The sequence below is a fragment of the Sorghum bicolor genome, chromosome 1 (genome assembly GCF_000003195.3).
Source record: "Sorghum bicolor cultivar BTx623 chromosome 1, Sorghum_bicolor_NCBIv3, whole genome shotgun sequence".
Taxonomy (NCBI): domain Eukaryota; kingdom Viridiplantae; phylum Streptophyta; class Magnoliopsida; order Poales; family Poaceae; genus Sorghum; species Sorghum bicolor.
This window is the reverse complement of record NC_012870.2, coordinates 20,038,876-20,064,775: the sequence shown is the minus strand read 5'-3', so window position 1 is coordinate 20,064,775 and position 25,900 is coordinate 20,038,876. Positions and strand designations below refer to the sequence as shown.

Here is a 25,900-nt window from a genome sequence, read left to right as displayed (position 1 = left end):
CTAGGGCAAAGCTGTGATCAGAAACAATGACCTGATAAATTCTAAAGATGAAGCGCTCGCCAGTCGCCACCGTCGGCTGCTGCTCGGCTCTGCCACGAGCGCCCAGGCAACGAACAGCCGTAGTGCGCCGCCAAGGGTTGCTAGTCGTGCATTGGGAGCAGACCTGGCGGCGGACGTATATTGCGACTTGCGAGCCAACGTCCGGACTTGTTGCGGCCAAAGACCCCAACCGTCTTGATGACGTGGCCCGTTTAAATATAGAAAAGGATCATATTTAGCTAGACTGCTGTGGCACACTTCTTTTTAAGAGACTTTTCTATTTTACAAGATGGCTAAATCAAGGAATTTAGCATTTACTTTTAGCTAATCTGTAGGAGTTGCTCTTAGTATAAGGTCACCACCGGTGATTTGACCTCGGCTGAAGCAGTGCATCGTCCAACTGCTGGAGCGGGATGTGTCTATGCAGGTCTGCTGCAGTCGCGCCCAACACGCAAAATGAAAAAGTAAGCACAAACACGCCGGATGGTGGCCCGTCGGCGGATTATTAACTCCGACGAGCCAATAATGTGCTCATTTCACCAAGCTTAGGTCAGTCTTAATGGGGTTTCATTAGAGTTTCATGCACATTAAATATGCTGATATGGCGCTATATTAATGAAGAGAGATGATAAGAGTTTCGTAGAAGTAGAGAGAGTTTCATCTCCATAAAACTCTTATGCACTGTTTCCAAAATATTATACTACTGTATTAATTTACTCACCTCTCACTCGCAAGTGCCGGCAGCTATGGATGCCGGTCAATGCCCGTGCGCATCGATCCGGCCACTGTGGGTGAGTGAGTGCGTCACTTCACTTAATCCACACATCACAAACAAATCCTAGGCCTTGTTTAGTCCCAAAAAATTTTGTAAATTTTTTTTCAGATTGCTCGTCACATCAAATCTTTAGACGCATGCATGAAATATTAAATATAGATGAAAATAAAAATTAATTGCACAGTTTGGTCGAAATTGACGAGACAAATCTTTTGAGTCTAGTTAATACATGATTGGATAATATTTGTCAAATACAAACGAAAGTGATACTATTCTTATTTTGCAAAAAATTTTGGAACTGAACAAGCCCTAGTAAATTCCTAATCCAAAGTGGAGATGCTTGCCGCACCAGAACGGCCGCTGCGCACATGCTTGTAGTGGGCCGTGGGGGCCGGCCCGCGCGCGTCCGTGCGTGCCAGGTTTAACTAACCCCAACTTGGGCCTTGTTTAGTTCCCAAAAATTTTGCAAAATTTTTCAGATTCCCCGTCACATCGAATCTTTAAACGTATGCATAGAGTATTAAATATAGATAAAAATAAAAACTAATTGGACAGTTTGGTCGGAATTGACGAGACGAATCTTTTGAGCCTAGTTAGTCTATGATTGGACAATATTTGTCAAATACAAACGAAATTGCTACAGTGCTCATTTTGCCAAAAATTTTGTAACTAAACAAGCCGATACGATCCAGCACCTGCTGCGCCTTCTCTTGCCTTGGCCTGAAACAGGAGTACAGGCAGATGGATGGGAGCGGACATTTGGCAGTCCTCACGTTACACATTCTGAGAATATTTATGTTTTAGAAACGTAAATATTACTATCTCCATATTATAAAATGATACTCCTAAAAATAGAAACTTTAGAAACGTAAATAGTACCTAAAGTTTCTATTTTTTTCTAGAAATGAGGATGAGAACATGATTGCTATGAAAAGACAGCGGAGGAGCGAGAACCGAGACGAGACAGAGACGAGACGCAGACAGCTTTTGGAGGATAGCCGATTGCCCGATGGTTTCGCGACAAATGGCGTGGGCACGTCGGCGTGGATGATCTATTGATCTGCGATCGCATCGTGGACCTGGGCATGCAGTTGGCGAAGCGGTGTTTACAGTACAGGTGTCCACTTGGTGCAAGGCTGTCCAACTCCATTCATGCATCTGATCGATGAGCTTTCTTCAGTGCGTCTTGCGACTGCTGATTGCTGATTGGGTGGTAGACGCTTATTAGTTTTCTATATATCGCAGGATTATTTAAAGCGTGAACAGCTGTAGTTTGCTCTCAGAACAAGGAAAACTGGAAAAGGACTCTCGGAGAGGGAAAAAAAAACACAGAGATCAACTTATAACAAATTAACAATATACTCCAGGGATTCGCGCGGCCTGGATAATGTTATCTGCCGGCCAGGGGGCACGATCTTATCCACTCGCCGTCTCATGTAGCTTTGTCCCTTGAGCGCTTTGTTTTTCTTTTTTGTGTTTTCGGGAAAGCAAGCTTGCTTCCTTGATTGATTCCAGCGTATTATTGAAGCTGCTGCGGCAGTACAGTACCAGTGCGCGCGGACGTAGTAGTTTACGGCCATGTGGGCAAGTGGCACATTACATCTGAGAGTTTACCAGTGCCAGTAACTTGTAGAGTAAATTTAGTGATGAGAATAAACTTCCGAGCCGAAAGATAGCATCACCATGACGTGCGGCCGTTGGCGCTTTGCACTTTGGTTCGAGGCTGCCCTTCCCGCGTGTGACAAGAAAGAGACAATCAGGTAATTATCAGGTCTGATCAGTGACCGTGATGGTAAAGTACCTTGAAGTGACATTGTAGTACTTTTATTTTTATTTGACAAATATTGTCTAATCATTGACTAACTAGGCTTAAAAAATTCGTCTCGTAAATTATAGACAAATTATATAATTAATTATTATTTTTATCTATATTTAATGTTTTATGCATGTGCCGTGAGAATTCAAAATTTTTTATAAGTTTTTTTTGGAACTAAAGGCCCCGTTCCAGATCATGGTTGTTTGGTTTGGGCTACCGGTCCTCAAGACCGACTTGCATCAATCTGAAATCATGATGGATCGTGGGCTCATGTCATGGCTAGGCCAGGACAGGCCTGACGATGTTGATCACTCAGCTTAACCCTTTTGAGTTTTGTGTTTGCATCCTGGGCTCATTTCTCAACGTGCAACATTCATGGGCTGGTTGTTTTTTTTTTCTTTTAAGCTCACGGCCTGATTTCTGTACCCAGCCCCAACCATTTGCCTGTGCTTGCTTCGTCGAAAAATTTCCACATTGACATTTCAATATTTCTCTGGGCAAAGAAAATGAGCCCGTTATTTCCGCTTAATGCCACGCCAGATTTCACATCCGGCAGAAGAACGCGGAGTGTGGCTAGGAGTGTCCGGAATTCCGCGTCGGAGGTTACTGTCCCAAACCCGTCCCCGCGGAGCCAAATTCTCTCCCATCCCCGTCCCCGTGAAGGGTCACGGGGAGAACTTCTGCCCCATCCCTGTCCCCGCTCGGGGATTAAATCCCCGCGGGGATCCCGTCCTCGCGTCAATTATATAAACAACAGCAAATCACTTACATAAACAACAACAAATATCCAATAATTCACATACAAATAACAATGATTTGTCCATAATTGCCTACTGCATAGTTCATAACAACACAGAAACAATCACATTGTTCATACATTCACAACAAGTGATTCATCAACTAGAAATAGCAACTAAGAATCCAAACATCGAGCATAGATTTATAATTATTGGGTCTCCACGGGGAACGAGGACGAGGGGAGGCACACCAGACCCGCCCCCGCGAAACGCGACGGGGACAGATTTTGCTCCATTTAGCTCCCCGTGGGGAGAGATTTTGTCCCAAACCCGTCACCAAATAGGAGAATTCCCCGCGCCCCGTTGACATTTTGAAGTGGGGCGAGTTCGCCATCAGGCAAGGAGACCCGCCGCCTGCTGCAGCCCGTTGCTGCCCCGGCTGCGGAAGAAGTGGTCGCTGTACCGCAGTCAGTATGTTTATTTCGACTTATATATCGAATATATCAGTCATATTTTGTCACATCATTTATAGTCATAGTTTATCACCCAAGCGAAAAGGCAAGCTGCTGGTTTGTGGCTACGCTGCTATTCCTCTCCGTGACGATTGGCCACAGTCATCGGGCACAAGCGCCAGTTTGAACCGTACGGCTGCGTCGGCGTCCTCGGCATCACCTGGCACATCGGCGCCATGATCTTCCTCTCCTCCTCGTCTACTGCACCGCCGGCGTCTCCAGTGAGTCCGACCAATCCTGCGGTTTGAGTGTGAAGAAACGGTTCACGTCAAATTTCTGAGTGTTTTGTTTTCGAGCAAGTGAAACTTCTGAGCCCAAAAGGTAGACGTCGATTGAGTTCGGCTCGGTCCAGCCCAACCAGCCCAAAAATTTCGGTCTCAATGACGCTGGCGGAGCGGGCCAGGTTCCACTTGATCCATCCCAGTTTGAGCCCGTGGTCGCGGTGCACCTAAACCATTCCCCCATCACGGGCACGGGCATCAACACCAACCAGTAATTCTTAAAAAAAAAATTCAAAACCAACCAGTGACCAACATAGTGGTGCTTTAAAAATATATTACTACTAGTTCACGACATGAAGGTAATCAGCAGAGGGGTGTTTGGGACTGCTCCACAAACTCTGCTCCACAAACTCCACCATGCAGAAGCTCCACAAAAAACTAGAGTTTGTATCTCTCAACTCCACCCTTTTTTCTCGAAGTGAGTGCGTGGAGCTGAAACCGTTTGGTTAAAAAACGTAGAGTGGAGCTGAAAAAACATAAATCAGAGCAGTTCCAAACACCCCTTTAATCGTGAAGCTACATCTATAGAATTCAATTCAATCGTTAAGCTACGGTCATCCAAAAACAATCTAGTTCTCCTTGCAATAGATTTTTGAACGCCCGCACTGCACCGTGACTGATCATTTCGTGTGCAGTGGATCTTCTGGGTAGGGTACGGTAGGGTCTCCACCGGGGCGAGCACGCGCTCTACCACGAGCACTACTTCCATGCGGGCAAGTGCTCTCAAGGCCACTGGGCTCTTTTCAAGGCTGGACAGTGAAAGGTCGGAGTTCTTGGATCTTGCGGTTATCAGTCGTGCCTGGAGCGAAGAGCATATGCAGTCGGAGACAATGGTGCTCGGACGGATAAAGCACAATGATCACCTCCTGTCCACCTTAAAAGTTGCACTAGGCAGCCTTTCCCCCATCTTGGATCATGTTCTGCATGTACCATTACTTCGGAGTCTTGGAAGTTGACGGGTTGAAATTTTTTGAATATTGTAGCACTTTTGTTTGTATTTAGCAATTATTATCCAATTATAGACTAACTAAGCTTTAAAGATCCATCTTATAAATTACAGATAAACTGTGCAATTAGTTATTATTTTTATCTATATTAATGCTCTATGTATATGCCACAAGATTCGATGTGATGGAGAACCTTGAAAAGTTTTTAGGTTTTTGAGTGTTTGAACTAAACAATCCCTCAGGTACTGATGCCGACAAGTTGAAATGGCAGTCCTAATTGGATGAGTAAGATGACTTCCACATATATTAATCAAAGTGCCAAATAAACAAAAATGTGATGCTGCATAAAAACTAAGAATGTGAAAAAAATAAAACAATTTATTATACAATAAAATAGTTTCTTATAAAATACTTAGATGTTAGGAAAGAGAAGACAATGGATTTGCTAAAAAGGTATTTTGTAGAAACCATTAAGGACCGCTCTGATATTTCAACTAGCTCATAGAGATATACCTCAACATTCCGCTTATGCGGAAGAGAGAGAATAGGGCACAAAAGTGTTATAAATCAATTCCTATAATCAACTAAAGTCAATTCAAACTATCTTAGGTTTCTACCAATTTTATAGAAAAAAATAACATCATCTATGTACCAAATAAGTACATTATCAAAATATATTTCATGATATATCTAGTGGTACTAATCCGCATTATAAATATTGGTGTTCTTCTCTATAAATTTGGTTAAACTTAATTCCTTAAACTATTTGACTTAGGACAAACTGTTATAAAAGTTGATTTTTTTTTATGGTCAAAAGTTGATTTATTTTAGGACAGAGTGAGTATTTCATGACAAAAATGACCCATGGTGAGGTGCGGGTGAGAGAAAATAAACGATGGGAGACCCATATAGAGAGATGTCTTTAAATGATGTGACAAAATATGAGCTAGTTTGGTAGCTCAATGCTTGCACTTCTCTAATTCACATGCTACACTTCAATCCACCCCGATCCCTCTCAACCTATGTGACTCCCTCATCAACTATAGCAAGTGTTCTCATTTCAGACCTTACAGCCATCTCGTAGTGAGAGAGGGAAAGGAAAATTCAAACCATAGCAATAGCAGCACCGCAGCAGAGAGCCATCTCCCTGCAACAAGAGAAGGTAATCATACGATCTAAGCCATGCCTCAGGGGGTATGATTACTCAAACACAGATAAACAAATACAAGATTCCAAGCAACATTCTGCACCACCCTGCGAACAATGTCAATGGTCTAACATATTAGCCATTGACAGTTGCATCTAACATAAAGGTACGTCCACTCATCCAGAATGTGGCATCCTTGTCCTTCTTGTCCATCCCATTTAACAAAGAACCCTAGTAGCCAATAGTCAGAAAGATTCCTAGTAACATATACTAGTATCTTTGCGTTTCTGAAGAGCGGCTTGCTGCTAGTATAACAGCACATTCAGACAGACAGGTTCTGCCTTCTACGCTGCAAATTTGCAATGTCCCGGGACGCGCCCCGGGCCCCTGCGTGACGTGGAAAAGATGGAGGAGTAAAGGCGACGTAACGTGGGGCATGGCTGCATGCCACGCCTGTTCAATTGCTCGAGGCAGCGGCGGTGGCGGCCGCTCTTCGAATCGATGGGTTTTGGCACGGCAGACGGCGGTGCTCCTGCGTTGCTGCGCAGGCAGCAATCATGCATGGTGTGTTGGGTGAGGCAGGTATGGCTGGATGGGCCAAGGAGGGGGAGGTAAAAAAATCATGCCCTCTGCTGCATCCCTGCAGGTGCTGCCTGGGCTTTTCTGGGCCTTGGATGGTTTATCTAGTGCAAATTGGGGCCTGGATCGTAAAAGCAGCTGGAGTGGATCATTCAGTTCAGGGCTGGCGTATACAATTAACAGAACCTCTTTCTAGCTACTTGCTGAGACTAATCTGCATTGGTGCCTGCTAGTTTTGTTCGTTGAGTAATTTACTACTGTGTGGTTATTTGGTTGTTGTCAACAGATTAGCCCTTTTACCAATCAAGAGTTACTTCTAATCATAACTAATCACAATTTCAAACAAATACTGCATAACTGCACGTCTTCACCAATACTATATGTTAGGAATTCGACTCAATCACAATTACGGCAAGCCAAAGATTACAAAGGACTCTTCTTTGCTCATTCCCTCTGTGGCAAAGAATGCTTCCATCATTAATAGCCTGAAAGCGAACATAAAGGCAACCAAAAGTTGCTTAAAAGGCATGCTCAGAATGACTATGATTGATCCCTTAACTAGTCTGAATAAGCAAGTTTTTATTTTATGAAGTAGAATAAACAAGACTGATTAAGGATGTGTCTCACTCTCGCTGTCTCACCCCCTCCATATGGATATCTTCTGCACTGCCACTGCACCTGGAGGCTAAAAGCTCCTGTAAAAATACATCATGCCATCTCTTCACACCTTGCCATCATTCTGCTCCCCTTTCGCTTGCCACTACAAGAATTGAAGTAGAAGCAAAGCCTCACGGACCCGTACCTCTGTTTGCTTACGGCTACGCCCTCTATATAAGCGCAAAGAATTCAAGCTCGATCACACTCGGGCCAGCGTGCGAACTTATGTGACCAGCAACAAGATCAAGCTCCAGCTCGATCAACCGAAGGTGCAATTCGAGCCATGGCTAAAAAGATCACCGCAATGGCGGCGCCGTTGGCGGTGGCGGTGATCGCTCTTGTGCTTCTACCCGTCGGCGGCCGCGGCGAGGAGAAGGAGAGGCCGACCGCGGCGCACCCGCACGGTCTCCCCTTCGAGAGCCCGCTCGCTCTGTCGCCGGCTGCCTACGACTTCTTCCACCCCAGCAGCGCGCGCACCCGTCGAGCAGCTCGTCACGGCGTCGCGCCGGCGCCGGCGCTCGCGCCTCGCGGACAGCAGCAGCTGAGGGAGTCCGCGGTCAGAGGAACATCGTCGGCGGGCGTAGCGAAGGCCGACCAGGAAGAAGGGGCGGCCGTGGCGCCCGTGGAGACGCACAAGCACCACAACCACACGGTGACAGGCGTGTTCGTCGGCGCTGCAGCAGCCGCGCTGGTGGCTGTCGGCGTGGCGTACGCCGTTGTGCGGCGCCGGGTCGTGGCGGCGCACGGTGGCGCGGCCGCGGGCGCGGGCGCGCCCAAGTCGACCGCGTAGTTTAGTTGCTTCAGGGCCCGCGGACTGGTTTGCTACGTGTGAGTGTGGGTGTGTGTGGTAGCTTTAGGTGGGCCCAGATAGTTGGGCCGGGCTGTTTGTATAAATATGGAATGCAAGGTGCTGTTTGAAGTTGAAGCCTCCTTGCCTGTGCGAACTGCGGAAATGGCATTTGTTGAGACTGCGAAATTAGCTGCTGTTCATACTGCAGTTTAGCCATCACATTTTCAATACATCGTACAAACAACCAGTGTAAATTAATGTACAATGTATTTTTATACTTTAGATTTCGTGCCCGTAATCGAGTCACTTCTCTCGTCTCGTGGCTCCTAGGTTCAGAACCATGAGCAGCAGCGGCACCGTTTACCTTCCTCGAGCTTAGAGTCCATCATGTTGCACAGACCAACACACACCCACCGTCCAGGCTAGAATCGCTTCTGGTCTCTCCCAATGCACAGGCCAACGTACCTCACACTGGCCTTTCTCTTCATTCTCTTTTTCAATACTCCCTGTCTCTCTAAAAGAATCAATTCCTGGAGTTGTCTAAGTCAAACTTTTAAACTTTAATTGAATTTCTAAAAAAACATGCTAAGATTTATGGTGTGAAATTAGCACCATTAGATTTTTCATAGAATACAGCTGCTTCGGGTGATGCAACTGAATCATGAATAAAACTGAGTTGGCGATTGAGATTATATATATATAGGTATCATCAATGGCAACCCGAAACCTGAGTCAGAGATGGAACGATGGAAGACCAGAAGTGACACTGAGGGTGATGGGGGATGGATAGGTAACTGACCATTAGAGAATGGTCATAGTTTCCATTGGAGTGTTGCAAAGTCAGCAGAGAACATACATTCTTTATTACCAATACATATATCTAAAATAGTTAGGAGAATCCTGCCTTTCACAGAGCTAGAACATTGGGCTTGAAGTAACATCCAACTGTTCAGCGAAGCGTGCGGTAGAATCAGCTCAGTTCGAGATAAATCGGTCATTGCGGGTCTCTTTTCTTTAAAAAAAACAAAACATGTTCAATCCGGGTACAGAGAAATATGAGCACATCAGGACGTTTCAGCACATCAGTGGCTTGAAAAAAGAGTCTGTGCTTCCTCAGTTGCCATGGTCAACATGGTGCTTGAATCACCATCCACGAGAGCTAAGGTACACAACAAGTCGACCAAGGGTCTCGTCCACTGCCTTGTTCCATACATGAGCCAGTTCAGTTGAGCTTCTTCGACTGGCAATTTCACCAGGCTGTCCAACAGGAAAGATTTTGACACTGAGGATAGATTCATCAAGAGAAAGAAAGCTGACACATGTATTTTGTTTAAGATAAGTAAAACTTTGGAACATTCCAGTTTTGATTTGTTGTCACAGCTGCTGGGGTATCATAAGGGGTATCATATAAGTTGAAATTGAATAACTTGCCATGGTTCCTCCTTAGACAAAAATGAGATAACGCTTTACTAAGTGGGATGTGTCTAAACCTCTGATAAGAGAAAATGCACAAGTCATAGAAGTGTTCAAGCAGTAGTTTTGGATTCAAATAATTCTTTTGAGGTTTTGTTCTTTGTATCTTGTGATGTCACTGGTTTGGGAACATACAGACATTAATCTCAAAAGCTCCAAGATTTCTAAAGCAGAATTTGATATTTTCTAACTTGGAGGTTTCTAGTAATATTAAATTTAGTGCCATTATTACCAGATACTCCCTCCAGTCCAGTTTATAAGGTGTACACCCATATCATGATTCAAACTTCACAATCTTTGATCAAAATTTTTTACCAACAGTTTTTAACTATTATAATATAAACTTGATATGGTTAGATTTATAATCAAATGAACTATCTAATCATCATAAGTTTACGATCATAAAATATATAATATAAAATAAATGAATGGTCTAAGTGTAATTTGGGAAACTGTGTGACGTTCGGCTTCGCCTTACAAACTGGACCAGAGGGAGCACCACACTAAATTCTAATCCCTTTTAGTAAAGCAGCAACAGAAACATCAATCTAGACAACACTTAATTCAGGAAAAAAATACAACAAAACTAAGGAGGGAACAAAGGTGTGCACATTTCAGTGTTCCTTTCTTCCCTTGTCCCTGAGCTTAGCTTATGTTAACATTCCTCAATTGATTTTTATAAGGCCTATTTTGATTTGATAAAATCATATAGTATATTGTCCCCCAATAATCTGGGGCTAAGATAGAACAAATTCCTGCCCTGTAAAGCTAGAAAAGGGGAGCGTATTTCCCTATGCCACCCGCACACCCACCACCAACCGAACATGCCGGAGGTTCAAAACTGACAGGCTCTAGCTCATTTAGAAGGGCTAAAAACTTCTATATCAGCTTTTATGACCAGGATCCGGAGTGGGTTGCGTTCATTCAGCAGGAGCTGAATCACAACACCCCGCTGGAGGACATTCTGGCCACCTACGCTTATTTTTAATGGTTTCAAGATTTTATATTTCAGTACTTTACAAAATCAATAGCATAAAAGTACTACGAAACAAAAAAAATAGTGATATAACTTTTATACACTAAAAATTGCATATAATTTGATTAATTGATGGTCAAAACTTAGGAAGTTAAAAAATTTCAATCAAAATACTGTACAAAATGAAAAGAGGGAGTACTTTCTATTATAAGTTGGGTTTGCAATGTCTGCCTTGCTGAAGGACTATTTTTATTGCACTAACATCATAAAAAGGCCAAGAGGATCTTCAAGCTAACTAGCCCCAAGGAATGGAAGCTGCAGAGATTATACTTTGCCTATTGTCAAGCTAGGGAGAGGCAAAAGGTCACGTCATAAAAAAAAATTGATCATTTTCTGATGGCTACTAGAAGTTTGTCGTGCACAGCTTCTATGGAAAATTAGGCCATGAATCACCACAATAGTTCAGAAAGCAGACAGCTGCTGGGCTGTATGTTCGGAGGAAGCAACCAGATGCTGACCTGGTAGAAGTAGGGCGACCCGTCGGCTTCAGCGATTGAGCGGTAGATGGCGCGGCGCTGGTGGAGGACGAAGCCGCCCATGGAGACGGAGCCCAGGGCGAACCCAAGGAGGCGCTCCTGCGCGCAGATCCGGAGGCCAAGCCACGAGGAAACGAACCGAATCAGCCACAACAATCAAGCATGACCCCGTCGAATTCTCGAGTGGTTAGAGGGCCTAAGGTGGGTTACCTGCGCGAGGATGCTGATCATGGCGGTGATGGTGGTGGCCGCCGGCGGGACACGAGATTGGGGCGGCAGGCTTTCTTTCCCTTGTCCTCCGTCTACGGTTTCCACGGCGCTGGCCGCTGCGCGATATGCCCGGCGGTGACGTGGTTGGTACTTGGTAGGCTCCGAGAATGATGTCCATGGGCCATTTGTGGTGGTTTTGTGGGCTGGGCTGAAGTGGAATGGAGCTCCGGTAGAGGTGGCCCAGCTCCTCATCTGGTTTCCTAATGCTTACAAGGACCTCGATGTTATTCTCTTTTAGGTCTTGTTTAGCTCACTCAAAAACCAAAAAAATTTCAAGATTTCCCATCGCATCGAATATTACGACACATATATAGAGCATTAAATATAGATAAAAATTAAAACTAATTATACAATTTGTCTGTAAATCGCGAGGCGAATCTTTTAAGCTTAGTTACTTCATGATTGGATAATGTTTATCAAATAAAAATGAAAGTGTTGCAGTGTCAAAATCCAAAAACTTTTTGAATCTAAACAAGGCCTTACTCAGAATGCCGCTGTGATGAATGCACAATGTGCTCCCTTCGTTCCAAATTTTAAAGTGCACTCTAGTTTGTTCTAAATTAGAATTCTTTACATTTGAATATGTTTATATAAATACATCAATATATACAACATTGAATTGCTTTCACTAAATTTTATATGAAATATATTTTAATACTACATTTATTTAAACTTAAAAATATAATATGTTTTTTTAAATGTTATCAAAGTTAATACAGTTTGCTTTAGAATAGCATGAAAGTAAAATATAATTTAAAGCTGAGGGAGTATCTCATTCTACGGATAAATAAAATACAACACGGTTTTCTTTAATAAAAAACAAAAGGTCCTTATCCTTATCTGTTACCTGTCAGAAAGAAAATGAAAAGAAATGTCTCCATTTTTTTTTGTAATGGTAGCTCCATTCTTTTTACCATATTAGTGTAATCAAGGCTTCCTAAGAGGATTGTCAAGAATTCGAAGGTAAGTGTAAAATTTATGGTTGTACGTAATCGCCATAGGTATCAGCAAATTAGTTCATATAAAAATGCTATATCCAACCCAACTCAGTGCATAAACGCATGAAAACAGCATTGGCTCAAATGGCCTTAACAATTGCCTATAATCACAAACCACAAATAAGATGAAGCACAACCTCCGATTTGTCAGAGCAAACCGTACAAGGAAGAAGAAACCTAGCGCTGTCGTGCTGAATGATTGCCGGACAGCATCCAATTAAGGTGCTGCCAGTTTGGCATCAACACTAGCCCGTGAACACTGAGTATCAGTAACTCTGTATTTACAATTTGGAGTGGACTAGTAGAGTATGAACTCGATCGCAATCAACAAGCTTTGAATTTGAGCTCGACATTAACGAGCAACGTGTGAGCTAAAGCTAATTGCGAGAATATCATCACAGGGCAGCACGAGCTTAGATGTTCCTACGCTATTTACAAGTCCCATAAGGATTATACTACTGCAGGGTGGTACCCAGTCGGCGGTATGTTCTCCAGCCTCGGCATGTTGCTCGCGTTCCTCCTTGAGCCCCATTCCTGACAGCACTCAAGAGCTAGACGAAGGGCGGTGCCCAATCCCAGAACTATAAGAACGCCTGCAAACATCACAATGGTCAGGTTATTCAATGAACAATATTCACTATGCAAAGCGTCTTTCAAGTGAATCAATGGAAAATTAGTAGAAACAAAAGTATGAAGCATAAAAAAACATATTGATTGCTAATAAACCTAATGTGGCATATTTCAGATACATTACCCTTCCTGATGCCACATAATCTAACAAAATTTCCAACTGTCAATGAGTTCAATGCTGATAGGTACATAATCACTACCCGTTCAATCTCAAAGAAAATAGAAATGGCTGTTTCAAGAGCCCGTTATTCTAGTGCTTTATTTATTTGCTTTATTTACTGAGTTGCTTGTCTACACCTGAAAACCAGTAGATTTCGTGTGATCCAAAAACTAAGCCCAAGACTTCAAGACGATGACCGTCGCAAAATATAATTACTAAGTCGGTCATTTTGTGAAAACAATGATAATATAAAATGAAATGACACTAGGAAAGAGTATTAGCAAGAACATCAGATGAAACTTAGTTTCGTCCAGTGACTTGTAATTTTGCTTTTATATGAAAAGTGTAGTTCCTAACTCCTATTTGTCAATCTAATAATCTTAGGTTGACCATTTTGCTTATACAAGAGGAGAGTAGTCAATCATTTATTGCCAAAGGACAAACTGTAAGGTTAGGTACGGCGAAGCTAATTCATGTCATGCCTTCCTTTGCCTTTTTTGAATTTAACAAAAGGTTAAAAGACAGAACTGTAAGGATAATAGAATATGATAGAAGAAAACATTGTTACGTACCAATTATTATATTGACAGGGAGCGCGGAAACACCGAGAGAAACAGATATCAGCACATCCAATAAGAGACCACCAATCAAAATTGCAAATGCAACCCAAAGTGGGCTAAACCATCCCTACACACAAAAACAGAAACAAGATAAAATATGAAGCAGAATGAAAAAATACAGGTTCAACAAAAAAGAAAACTTGCACATGGTTACATGATCAGTAATCATTTTTTGATATAAAGAGTCAAGTTAGTGCATTTGTTTCTTATTTATCATATCCAGTGATAAAAATACCCTTTCACGTCCTCCTCGTCCCCTTCCATAAGTCGAATCAACCCTCCAAACCCAATAACTTGTCTGTTGAATGAAAACAAGTAAATTTCACAAGTAGAAAGAGGAATTCGACGTGTACTTTTATCAATACTGTGCCTCCTCAAATTTCAGGATGGCCTTCATTTATGTAATTGTGGAACAGAAGTCTTCCAGAGCAAAGCCAATTGAAGTTGTTATATTTAATAAGGTGTCCTCAAAACTACAAATAGATACGAACTGACAACAAGTAGCTTAATTTGGCTAAACATAAACATAGACCAGTTTCTTAGTTAGAGCATAAACGACAATGGATATACATATGAACAATAAGCATACATTCTCCAAATGATCCAATACAGATTGAAAGATATAAAGTGCAAAATAGTAAACATACACTTGCTTGCGTCTCTGGAGGGGGGATATTGACAGCAACCTGCCTGTATAGTAAGGAAAATCAGTATGGCAAAGTAATTTGAAGCAACAGTCAAGAACCATTTATGTAGAACACTTACTGGCATATCTCACACTTGTTTGAACCTCTAGTACGAAACCAAACATCAATGCATGTGCGATGTGCTTTTGCAAGATCACCACGACATCTGCATCCAAGGTCAACTAGAGGTTCTTCTGTCTTCTGTTGACAAACTCTGCAGAAGTTAAAAAGGTATTCATCCTCCAGAAGAAAAAATAAGGTAACAAGTGGCAAGAGTCAGCAATATATAAAAATTTGAAGGTAAAGAAAATGCCAGTATGTACTGAAGGGCCTCTAGATGTGTGTTTTACTTTTACATGACTGAATCTAACTACGGGATGGCATTATTTACAGAAGGGCCTCTAGATGTGTGTTTTACATGACTGAATCGAACTATGCGAGGGTATTGCGATGTCTAACAGTACAAAAAAGTATTTCTGTTAAGAGAAATGGTGTCATACTGTCATTATTAACTTAAAACAGTACCATCAAGGTCAATGAATTCTACATTGTTCTTCCAAAACAAGGATAACCACTTGGTCCCCAGGTACCTTAACTGGGACCTGGCTTATTAAGAGTACGAGTATTACTCCTGTCAAACAAATGACCAATATTTGATTCCAGGTGCTTATATTGGGAAAATTAAGCTCCTAAAGGTAACCGTTCATATCAGTAGATCATAAGAAACTAGAATATCCAATGATCCAAAACACAGTGCTGCCTTCAATATTTAAAAATGTCAAAGAGCCAGGAGAAAACAGATTGGATGTGTTATTACTAGCATCGAGTATATCAAAAAGATCAACACAAGAACATCAATACATGGCAAATCAATAGTGCAGTCCATGCTCACAGACTTTCCAGCATGCTTTATCATATTGTTTTTCACATGCAGCCTCCTAGCTGCCAGTTAGCCTTTCATAGCCAAGAAGTAAATACCATATATATTCATCGAATTATTGAATCTATGAAGTCCTAATCTATAATAATTCTACACGCAAAAGATCTTGCCATCAGCAAACTTGAGCACGAAATTGCTGTAAGCTATCCTTTGCTTCTACATTTAAGGTCAACTCAACTGCATTGGGAAGCCTAACCTACCTTCTCATAGTCATAAACGCCTAAATGCCCTAAGATGTCATAATTACCAGGAATGCTTTGTAGTCCCATTTGCACTCCATGACAGCCTAACTACACTAGTATATGGGCTCTAGATCACAAGCATAGGCAAAGTCAATCAACACAAACAAAGATATAAATAAACTGACAATGAAAATGTTCCCAAACTTATTGCTCGCATGTTATATGTGATGAACAAGATTCACCCAACTGCAGGAAAAAAAAATCCATTGGTGTAATCACAGACAGAAAAAGGCAGCTAGGATAATCGGTCCAGTTGACATGATCCATGTGCTAGGGTGACTCCAAGAAATGAATCACTACATCATAAAAGCAAGTTCGTTCATACACCTACAATCACTTCACTGCATGAGCAAGCAAAGCCCCAACTCAGGGATCACCCAAAGCTATCGCAGGTAATTCATGGATGGATAAACGTGCAACCACTAAACCTAACTAGGTACCCATACAAAATTGGAACACTCCCAAGCAGAACACACCCTCGTCCCCATCCCGATTCGCAATTCACTAAAACGGCCTGAGCTTACGCACAGGGAAACCCACACCAACTGAATACCTGCATTGCTCGTAGTCATCGAAGCTGTCGGACCTTGCCAACTCGGCCTCCTTCACGGCCGCCGAAGCAGTCAAGGAAACCGAGGTGGCCGTAGCCTTGCCATCACTGGCCTGCGGGGAGCACGCCGGGGAGCCACCCTTTGCATCGGGCATCTGAACCTCCACCCCTGGCCGCGAGATCACAATGGTGACCGCTGGCACCAGCGCCTTGGCCTGCGATGCCACCACCTCCTGCTGCGGCGCTGGTAACGGAGCCTGTAGCAGAGGCGGCTCACAGTCTGGCGGCTCTGGGATCATTCCTGGGTCAAGGCCCATGCTGGGATCTGATCCGTCCGTGCCGCTCGACACAGGCAGCCCGCCGGATCCTTTCACCTCCTCCTTTGCGGCTCTGAACAGATTGGATGTGTTATTACTTGCATCAAGTATTTCAAAAAGATCAACAGAGGAACATCAATACATGGCAAATCAGTGGTGCAGTCCATGCTCACAGCCCATTTGTGGTACAAGAAACGCTCAGCCAGAAGTTGATTATCACTTCCCAGCATGCTTTATCATATTGTTTTTCACCTGCAGCCTCCTAGCTGCCAGTTAGCCTTTCGTAGCCAAGAAGTAAATACTGTATATATTCATCAAATTATTGAATTTATGAAGTCCTAATCTATAATAATTCTACACGCAGAAGATCTTGCCATCAGCAAACTTGAGCACGAAGTTGCTGTAAGCTTAAATCATTCCGGATATCCTTTGCTTCTACATTAAAGGTCAACTCAAGCTGCATTGGGAAGCATAACCTACCTCCTCATCAACTCCTAAAGACCTTCGAGACCCTAAGATATCACAATTACCAGGAATGCTTTGTCGTCCGATTTGCACTCCATGACAGCCTAACTACACTAATATATGGAATCTAAATCACAAGCACTGGCAAAGTCAATACTAACAAAGATGCAGATAAACTGACAATGAACATGTGCACAAACTTATTGCTCGCATGTTATATGTGATGAACAACGTTCACCCAACTTGGCGACCAAGAAATGAATCACTACATCATAAAAGAGAGTTCGTTCATCCACCTACAATCACTTCACGGCATGAGCAAGCAACCCCCCAAGACAGGGATCACCTAATTACCCAAAGCTATCGCAGGTAATTCATTCAAGGATGGATAAAGCGCACAACCGCTAAACCTAACTAGGTACCATACAAAATTGGAACACTCCCAAGCAGAACACACCCTCGTCCCCGTCCCAAGTCGCAATTCACTAAAATGGACTGAGCACCACACCGACTGAATACCTGCATTGCTCGTAGTCGTCGAAGCTGTCAGACCTTCCTAGCTCGGCCGCCGAAGCGGTCAACGAAGCCGAGGTGGCCGTAGCCTTGCCGTCACCGGCCTGCGGGGAGCACGCCGGGGAGCCAACCTTTGCATCGGGCGTCTGAACCTCCTCCCCTGGCCGCGAGATCACGATGGTTACCACTGGCACCGGCGCCTCGGTCTGCGGCACCACCGCCTCCTGCTGCGGCGCCGGCGACGGCGCCTGCAGCAGAGGCGGCTCACGGTCCGGCAGCTCTGGGATCGTCCCCGGGCCAAGGCCCGTGCTGGGATCGGATCCGTCCGCGCCGCTCGACATGGGCGGCCCGCCGGATCCCGACACCTCCTCCTCCTCCTCCTCCTCCTTTGCGGCTCTCCGTCGACCACCTCGCGTGGGCGTGAGGGGGTTCCACTTTTTGGTGTTGGAGAGCGGGGCACGGAGCACCTACTCCTGCTGCTACTGGCTGCTCGGTTTCGCCACGGCGAGGGGAAGGAGGCGCGGTGGGGGCCTACGCCGACGGGCAGATCAGATGGGGACGGGTGGGATGGGACGCTGCCGTGGGGATTGGGGATAAGGACGAGGGCTTTGCTGGGGAAGATAGGTCACTGATCTGTGGGGCTTTAACACTATGGGACCCGTATGTCAAGGAGTAGCAGGTCGTAGTCGAACGAGTATGGAAAGTTGCCGTTATAATATTCCCCCGTTGGCATCTGTGGAGAGACGAGAGAAGGCGGGACCTGTGTCTCTGGTGACTGGTGAGTGTGGCACACTGAGAGTAGTAGATGCAGGCGGCTGCGGGCAAAAAATGTAGCTGAGTGGGCTGAGGCCTTTGTTTAGTTCGTCATGTGATTTTTTTTTTTGCATACCGTATTATTTTTGTTTTTATTTAATAATTATTGTCCAACTATATAGATTAATTAAGCTTAAAAGATTCATCTTACAAATTATAGATAAACTATGTAGTTAGTTATTTATTTTATCTATATTTAGTGCTCCATATATATGCCGTAAGATTCAATGTGACGGGGAATCTTGAAAAGTTCTTGGGTTTTAAGATGAATTAAACAAGGCCTGAGGCCAAGTATTTTAAACAGTTGAGAAAAAAAACATTTTTATTTTTAATTTCTTATATAATATACTGCTTCCAACCCAAATTATAAGTTGTTGTAATTTTTCAAGATATATATTTTTTATCGTATATTTAAACATAGCATATATATATATATATATATATATATATATATATATATATATATATATATATATATATATATATATATATATATATATATATATATATATATATATAATAATATATCTAGAAGAGTGAGAATAACTTATAATTTAAAACGGAAGGAGTACTTAAGGAGCCAGCCTCCAAGCATGTGATCAGTAGATCTGCAAGGTGAGCTTAACATAGTAACGTAGTTTTAGGATTCATTTGGCACGGCTTTCTCCAGCTCTGGCTCCATGCTACATTGTTAAAGGAGCTAGAGTCGGTGTAAGCTAAAACCTCATTTACAAACTCCATCATACAAACTACAAAGTGCAGTTCTATCTTGTGTTGGGCCACGATATATTTGCTGTCCAGTAATCTTCTCTCCGTCGTATTTTTTAGAGACAATATATGGTGAAAACCACATACTAGGTGGAAACATAGAAACCAATTCAAAAAACACATGCTGGTAGTTCATAAAAATCTAAAATTTGTTATATCCACTTACATGCAAAAGATGGGAAGCAAACTCAAATTAGAAAAGCTCATACAACAATATTAAATTCCACATGTTTGCACCACATATTTTTTTTTCCTCTTTTTCATGTGTTCTCTATCTTTTTGGTTCTCTTGCCAATTCCCATCCAGTGACGAGCTGACGACGGCGCGGGTGTCGGACAAAGGACACAGGCACGTACTAGTGGCCAGCCGCATCGAGCCAAGCGTGCAGACGTGCGGTGCGCGGGTTAACGGTGCCGACTGGGCGCGAGTGACTCTCAGGACATTCCTCTTTCGCCGATGGCATGGGTGACAACGACTATACAACGAGCAGCTAGCTAGGAGCGTGCCGTCGTCGCCACACGTTAACATGTAACGCATTTGTGATGCCCAGACCTCGGTGTTCTTCTTCAACTTGGAACTACTCCGAGGGCTCGATTTTCGGCTTTTATCTTACTTCTACAGTTCAGTCGACTTCAAAAGACTAAAAAAGTAGTCACGCTTTGAACAACTTTAGGCTTTTGGTACGTTGAAAAATACTAAAAAAATATTAAAAAAACAATAGCAAAAAAAATAGAAAACAGTCAAAATCCAAAAACCTTTAGTTTAAACAAACAAGCCCTCATCAATTTGGAGTCGTGCTTGGCTCCGATGTCCCGATATCTACCTCATCCCTGCAACGGAGCATGAGGGGCCTGTTTAAGTGTTTAGATTTTTTTTTTGGATTTGGACATTATAACACTTTTGTTTCTATTTGGCAAATATTGTCCAATCATGACTTAACAAATCTCAAAAAACTCGTCTCGCAAGTTAGGCCAGTCTCAATGCATGTTTCATGAGAGTGTCATGCACATTAAATAGGATGCCACATAAGCAAAATTGCTGACTTGGCAGGATCATTAAATGAAGGAGTTTCATCAGGTGAGAGAGGAGTTTCATCCCCATGAAACTCTTGTGGCTCGGTTACCTAGTTTATAGTCTTGGTAACTGTGTTATGAAACTATGCATTGAGACTGACCTTATAGACAAACTATGTAATTATGACCTTCCAAATAATACCCACATAGTATAACTAAATGATCTACAGAAAAACCGCGGGTATCCAGAGCACCTTCCCATCCTTAACAGTAGTGAATTAGAAATTGTCCCAAATACCATATTTTGCTAGCTAGAAAGTAAGTATACGTAGTGCTTACGTGCATGTATGGCCAGGTACGATACAGGACTAGCTATTAGCTGACGCACGCTCTTTGTTTTGACAGATGATTTATATATATTGTTTGTATAGTTTTGTGGCTATCGTACGTACGTTGGCTTTGACTTATATATAGATCCAAGCACTTGTACGGCTGTACCGATAAGGATACGTATATATTAGACTTGGCTCTTGACGCCATGCACATGCATGCAAGTCGATGCAGGCCTACATTTCCTTATCAAAGCGTGCATGCCAATGGGGATCCAAAATCGAAATGCAGGTAGCCATCGCAAAAACCGATCGATCAAAACCATGCACGGCTACGGCCTACTACGTACGTACATGAGCAGACGTGGAATACCAGGTTGTGGCCGAGTTTTCCCATGCGATCAAGGACAAGATGTTTGATTCTTTGATTGTTTGTTCCTCTATCGATCTCGTTTCAACATCCATCGTGCGTTCCGTGGAAATTTATTATTAGGAGATAGACATGGTAGTACCGTGTTGAAGAGGCAACCATATACCATTATTTGTCAAGTCGTTGAAGAGACATTAGTAATTTCTTGGAAGTTGCCGAATGCTTAATTTACTTATTCATTGGAGAGTAAAATGTACCCCAGGAGATGTTATCCAACAGCTCTCCTAAACTTACAAAATGTATTTGTAGGCTCCCTAAACTTACTAATCAGGTCACAGCATGATGTCTAAATATAATCATCATAACTTATTAAGTTAATTCACCTACATGGCATGTTACTGATCGCATGATGATATGGATGGCGCCCACAAGTAAGGGCCACTTGTTGGTCCCATTTTTCTCCACATGTGAGCCTGCATGTTGGTGCCATGTCATCATCCAATCAACATGCCACATCATAGTTAAATTAACTCAAATCTTGATGTATTAACTCGCAAGATACTATTAGTAAGTTTAGAAATCTTGATGTATATTTTTAAAATTCAGTCAACGAAGCAACTACTTACAAGGAGAAGGGAAATCACCTCGAAATTAAAGGTTTGGTAGACGAACAATATATGCATGGTTTGTAGGGTCTGCGCGCCCGCAGGCCAACTGCTTTCTTCTGGTACGATTGCGTGGAATGGAATTGAGTGATGCGATCGAGAACATGATGATGATGTCCTCCGTGGAATGGAAATGGTTCATAAGCCATCTGATTAACATTTAAAAAAATCATTGAAATTATCGAATTAATTAATACTCCATAGACATATTATTTGTAGAACGTCTCTTCTCTTATCCATCCTGATTACTTATGCATAGTAAACTACACCACTTTACAATACGAATAAAATAAACGCCCAAACTTGATGGCCGAATAATTCTTTTCTCCCTAACTGTCGCTCAAGATTTGAACATTTAAAATAGACGTTTCAGCCCTTTAGCTTTATTTTAGGCTTAATTTCATCTCTAAAATTATGGAAGTGGCAGTTTTGGTCCTCAAATTTTAATTTGAAAGTCTAATTTAATCCGTGAACTATTAAAATGGTTGTTTCATGTCCTCAATCTTTTTTTCTTTTCGGTACAACCTCATCCCTATCGTATGTGACATTCCATCGTGTCAGTTTGTCACACCTCGTCAACTTCCGTACCACTAGCAATTAGGTATGGATGTGGTCTCCATTAGATGCCGATGTTGAGAGAACATAGGGGCTATTTGGATGCTAACCATCGAAAACCATGCCTAACATGTGGCGTGTTGTGGCGGTGGCGAGGATTTTAGGTGCCACACTAGCTTTGTGCCAGGTTTAATACTGCAGAAAGGTGTGGCATATACAAGTGCCTAGTATATCGTGGCCAACCATACTTGTGGTGTAGCGGCCAATAGCCATCAACCAAACACCCCCACAAATGTCAGTGGTTTCTCTATGGCTATCATTGCAATTATACACGAAAAACTAGGTGGAAATTGTATCCACCATGCCTTCCTACATACATGGTATAAATAGTTGTCATGTGTCCATTCTCACAAATCTAACAACGCATAGCGATGTTGGAAAAGCAGCGGCATGGAAGCACTACTACATAAAACTTTACAGAGGCAATTGTTCTTGATTTTTGGAGGTAGGCATGCACAACCGCCTCCGACATAAGGTCCTAATATGACACCTGATTTGTCAAAGGGATTAGATTGGTGACTTACCCATTCAGTGACTTTGGCACTGGACATTCCAAAAACAGGTACTATCAGATCGGGTGAATTAGAGAATAGATAGAGGTCCGTTGGCATTTCAGCTTCTCTCTTCTCCTTTCAGGGCCTATCCGAAAGAGAATCCAGGACCTCTTGGTCCTGAATATCAAAATAGGACGAACGAACCGGCCTCCGCGGATATCTTTGCTTTGGAACAAAACAATTAGCACAGTAAATGAGGATTAACAGAGGCAGTTGTTTGCCTGCCTCCATTAATCAATGAAAATAAACAAAAAAAGAAAAAGCCTGCATGGGCCTGGATCTGGGCCGCACGATTGATTGTCGTAGTCGTGGACCCAGTTTCCACGACACCACCCCCGTCGATCCGTGCCTCGCGAGTCGCCGCCACTGGAGAGGGAGGAGAGGGAGGCCGCCACACCTAGAGAAGCAGGGGGCCTCACACTGTCATCGTCGATCCACTAACGAGAGGGAGTAGGGGGCATCCGCCGCCATCGAGGAGGTGGCCGGATCCACCGTTGGGGAGGAGAGGGCCGGATCCACTGCTACCAAGGAGGAGAAGGCCGAATCCATCGTAACCGAGGAGGAGAGGGGTGGATCTGCCGCCACCAAGGAGGAGGGATAAGGCTAGACCCGCCGCCACTGAGGAGGAGAAGGCCGGATCCACCACCACTGAGGAGGAGAAGGGCGGATTTGTCGTTGCCACGGATGTGGGAGCCGAATCGAGCCACCACCGAGAAGGGTTGCCATCACCATGTGCTATCAAGGGAGGGGAGGAGAGCACCGCCAGGGCCTAGGGGAAGGGAGGGGAGGGGAGCGAGTGGGGGAGAAGAGAGGAGAGCGCTGCTGGTGTGGGGAAAAGAGAGGAAGAAATGAAGGCTCCGGTGGCCTTTCAAACCCTAAGTCTTGGTATATATATGATGAGTGTGATACTGGGTCGAGATATGGGATATCTAGGCCAGATTTCATGAGGCGATCCTTATAAAATAACCGCCTCAATTAATGATTTACCGAGGTGATTGTGTTATAATTGCCTATCTTGGTTAATAGGCATTAACCGAGACTTATCACATTGTTTGTCTCCATAAATTGATATTGCGAGGCTGTTAATTTAACTGTCTTGGTTAATATGAGGCACTAATCGAGGCGGTTTGAATTGCTGCCCGCCTCAGAAATGTATTCCAAAACGCCTTGCAAAAGATATTTTTTTATAGTAGTGGAGACCGCGATCGGAGCATATATACTGGGGAACTCTTCTAGGCACATCGTTGGATCTATGAGATTGGACACGTGGTAACTATTTATAGCATGCTCCCTCTGTGCATATAAAGAAAGTCGTTTAGGACAATAACACGGTCTCCAAATTCTAACTTTGACTCTTTATTTTTATAAAAATATTTATCAAAAAGTGATATATGTATATTTTTATAAAAGTATTTTTAAGACAAATCTATTCATATGATTTTCATATTTCCAAACTCAACAACTTAAAAGTTATTCATGTTTTATATTCTTAATGTTTAATCCAAATCTTGTAAAAATGACTCTCTTTATAGGTACGATGGAAGTATACCTAGAGAGGCACAATGAACACGGTTTTCACCCAATTTTTTTCATTGTACAACCCCAAAGTCATCTCATGACTCATGAGCCTCTACACGCTGACGCACGACCAAGAGGCAATGGCGGAGCTAGAGTAAATCTGATAGGGGTGCGTCTGCCTTTATGGGTGCGGGAGTTTACAATGTATGGATGCATATATGATTAAATTTTATATCTTATCACTGTTTTTAAAAATTTTTATAGGTGCGGCTGCATCCACTAAGTACATTATAGCTCCGCCCCAGAGGCCGGCGAGTACATGCGGCATTCACTCATCCTTGGTACCCGTAATAGTGGCATTCTTAGGGTTATCTCAACATTTGTAGTCATTGGTCATGTCACTTCCGACGCAGTTGACACCCATGTAACACTCACTGTAACACCCACTTTGATTGTTTCATGAATTGGGTACAAAATGTAAGATTTGATAGAAACGATTATTTTGATAGTTCTTTGATAAAAAAAATAAAGATTGAGGACTGACATAGTCTTTTATAAGTTCATGGATGACTAAGGCTCAAATCGTAGTTGAGACTCGAGAGATGAAATAACCATTCCGCCAATGTATGTATGTTTGCTTGTCTGAAAAGTCAGACTATGCATGTCTGTTCGCTTGTCAGAAAAGTCATGACTAAAGTACTGTTCGTTGATATATTATGAGAGGAAAACACTACTGGCTGGTAGAAAAAATACGACTTATAAGACAAGCGAACGCTGCAGCACCTGCTTCCTCCGACAAGGTCCACACACGCTCGGTTGCTCTAGCACATGAATGATGCAGAAGTGTGCATTTGACTTGATATATAATGTCCCCGTCCACAAAAGAATACAATTATATGATTCGTACCGGTCAAACTAGCCCGTTAACCAAGTTTATAGTAGATATATAGTATTAGCATTTTTATCTCTAAATAAATTTATTATAAAAATATATTATATAAATAATCTAATGATACATATTTTGTGTTATGAATATTTGTTTTATATATAGTTAAAGTTTAAATTATTTGATTTTTTGAAAAGCGAGAATTGCATTGTTTTGTGTATGGAGGGAGTATACTATATATATATATTGATCGTTAAGTTGTTTTGATTAATTTTCCAAGTTTAAACTTCTCTAATGTTAGTAAATTAGTACACTATATACGAAATAAATACCTATCAAAACATACTTCATGGTCAATTTAATAATGATATTAATTATTGAACCTAATCATTTTGATGTTGTCAATGTACCTGTATTGTTCTATAAGCTTATTATCTGTTAAAGTAACATGCATGAATCCGGTTTCAAAACAAAGCAACAATTTCGCACCAATGGCAAGGAAATGCATGGAGAGCTAGGAAGACGTCATCCTACAGCATCATGGTGGCCATGTTGGACAAAAGAAAAGTCAATCGAACCAAACCCTCTGGTCGGAACCTCGCTCATCCTGCACAAACAGAGCGCGTATGTATATCCGATCCCAATTAAGGAGTATATATATATATATACATCCTTCCTGGCCCTGCTTCCAGTTATAACTCACAACAATCCTG

At 42.6% G+C, this 25,900-nt stretch overlaps 3 protein-coding genes across 4 annotated transcripts; 1 reads left to right on the top strand and 2 right to left on the bottom strand.

Moving 5' to 3' along the window:
- On the top strand, positions 7,354-9,309 carry LOC8070474. The gene has a single exon (XM_021451628.1). The coding sequence runs from the start codon at positions 7,774-7,776 to the stop codon at positions 8,278-8,280; it is 507 nt and encodes a 168-aa protein (XP_021307303.1). The 5' UTR covers positions 7,354-7,773; the 3' UTR covers positions 8,281-9,309.
- On the bottom strand, positions 9,066-11,636 carry LOC8070473. Its single transcript, XM_002464431.2, has 3 exons — positions 11,476-11,636; positions 11,248-11,364; positions 9,066-9,537 (listed from the first exon to the last, which is right to left on the bottom strand). Exons 1-3 carry the CDS (start codon positions 11,494-11,496, stop codon positions 9,424-9,426), a joined length of 252 nt encoding a protein of 83 aa, XP_002464476.2. The 5' UTR covers positions 11,497-11,636; the 3' UTR covers positions 9,066-9,423.
- On the bottom strand, positions 12,592-18,411 carry LOC8070472. 2 transcript variants are annotated; one of them, XM_002464430.2, is made up of 7 exons: positions 17,663-18,408; positions 16,365-16,751; positions 14,709-14,843; positions 14,591-14,633; positions 14,179-14,241; positions 13,896-14,010; positions 12,592-13,126 (listed from the first exon to the last, which is right to left on the bottom strand). In XM_002464430.2, exons 1-7 carry the CDS (start codon positions 17,995-17,997, stop codon positions 12,984-12,986), a joined length of 1,221 nt encoding a protein of 406 aa, XP_002464475.1. In that variant the 5' UTR covers positions 17,998-18,408; the 3' UTR covers positions 12,592-12,983. The 2 variants fall into 2 exon arrangements, with proteins under 2 accessions (XP_002464475.1, XP_021307058.1); XM_021451383.1 differs by lacking the exon at positions 14,179-14,241 and having other exon boundaries at positions 17,663-18,411.

What these genes read in the sequence shown, in the direction of transcription:
- LOC8070474 (XM_021451628.1), top strand. Translation starts at nt 7,774, where the DNA reads ATGGCTAAAAAGATCACCGCAATGGCGGCGCCGTTGGCGGTGGCGGTG.
- LOC8070472 (XM_002464430.2), bottom strand. Translation starts at nt 17,997, where the DNA reads ATGTCGAGCGGCGCGGACGGATCCGATCCCAGCACGGGCCTTGGCCCG. An exon ending in CTCCAGAGACGCAAGCAAGT is followed by an intron (nt 14,242 to 14,590) that starts GTATGTTTACTA and finishes TTCATTCAACAG; the next exon opens with ACAAGTTATTGGGTTTGGAG. An exon ending in GACGAGGAGGACGTGAAAGG is followed by an intron (nt 14,011 to 14,178) that starts GTATTTTTATCA and finishes TTTTGTGTGTAG; the next exon opens with GGATGGTTTAGCCCACTTTG.
- LOC8070473 (XM_002464431.2), bottom strand. Translation starts at nt 11,496, where the DNA reads ATGATCAGCATCCTCGCGCAG. An exon ending in TGATCAGCATCCTCGCGCAG is followed by an intron (nt 11,365 to 11,475) that starts GTAACCCACCTT and finishes ATCTGCGCGCAG; the next exon opens with GAGCGCCTCCTTGGGTTCGC. An exon ending in GGTCGCCCTACTTCTACCAG is followed by an intron (nt 9,538 to 11,247) that starts GTCAGCATCTGG and finishes CCTGTTGGACAG; the next exon opens with CCTGGTGAAATTGCCAGTCG.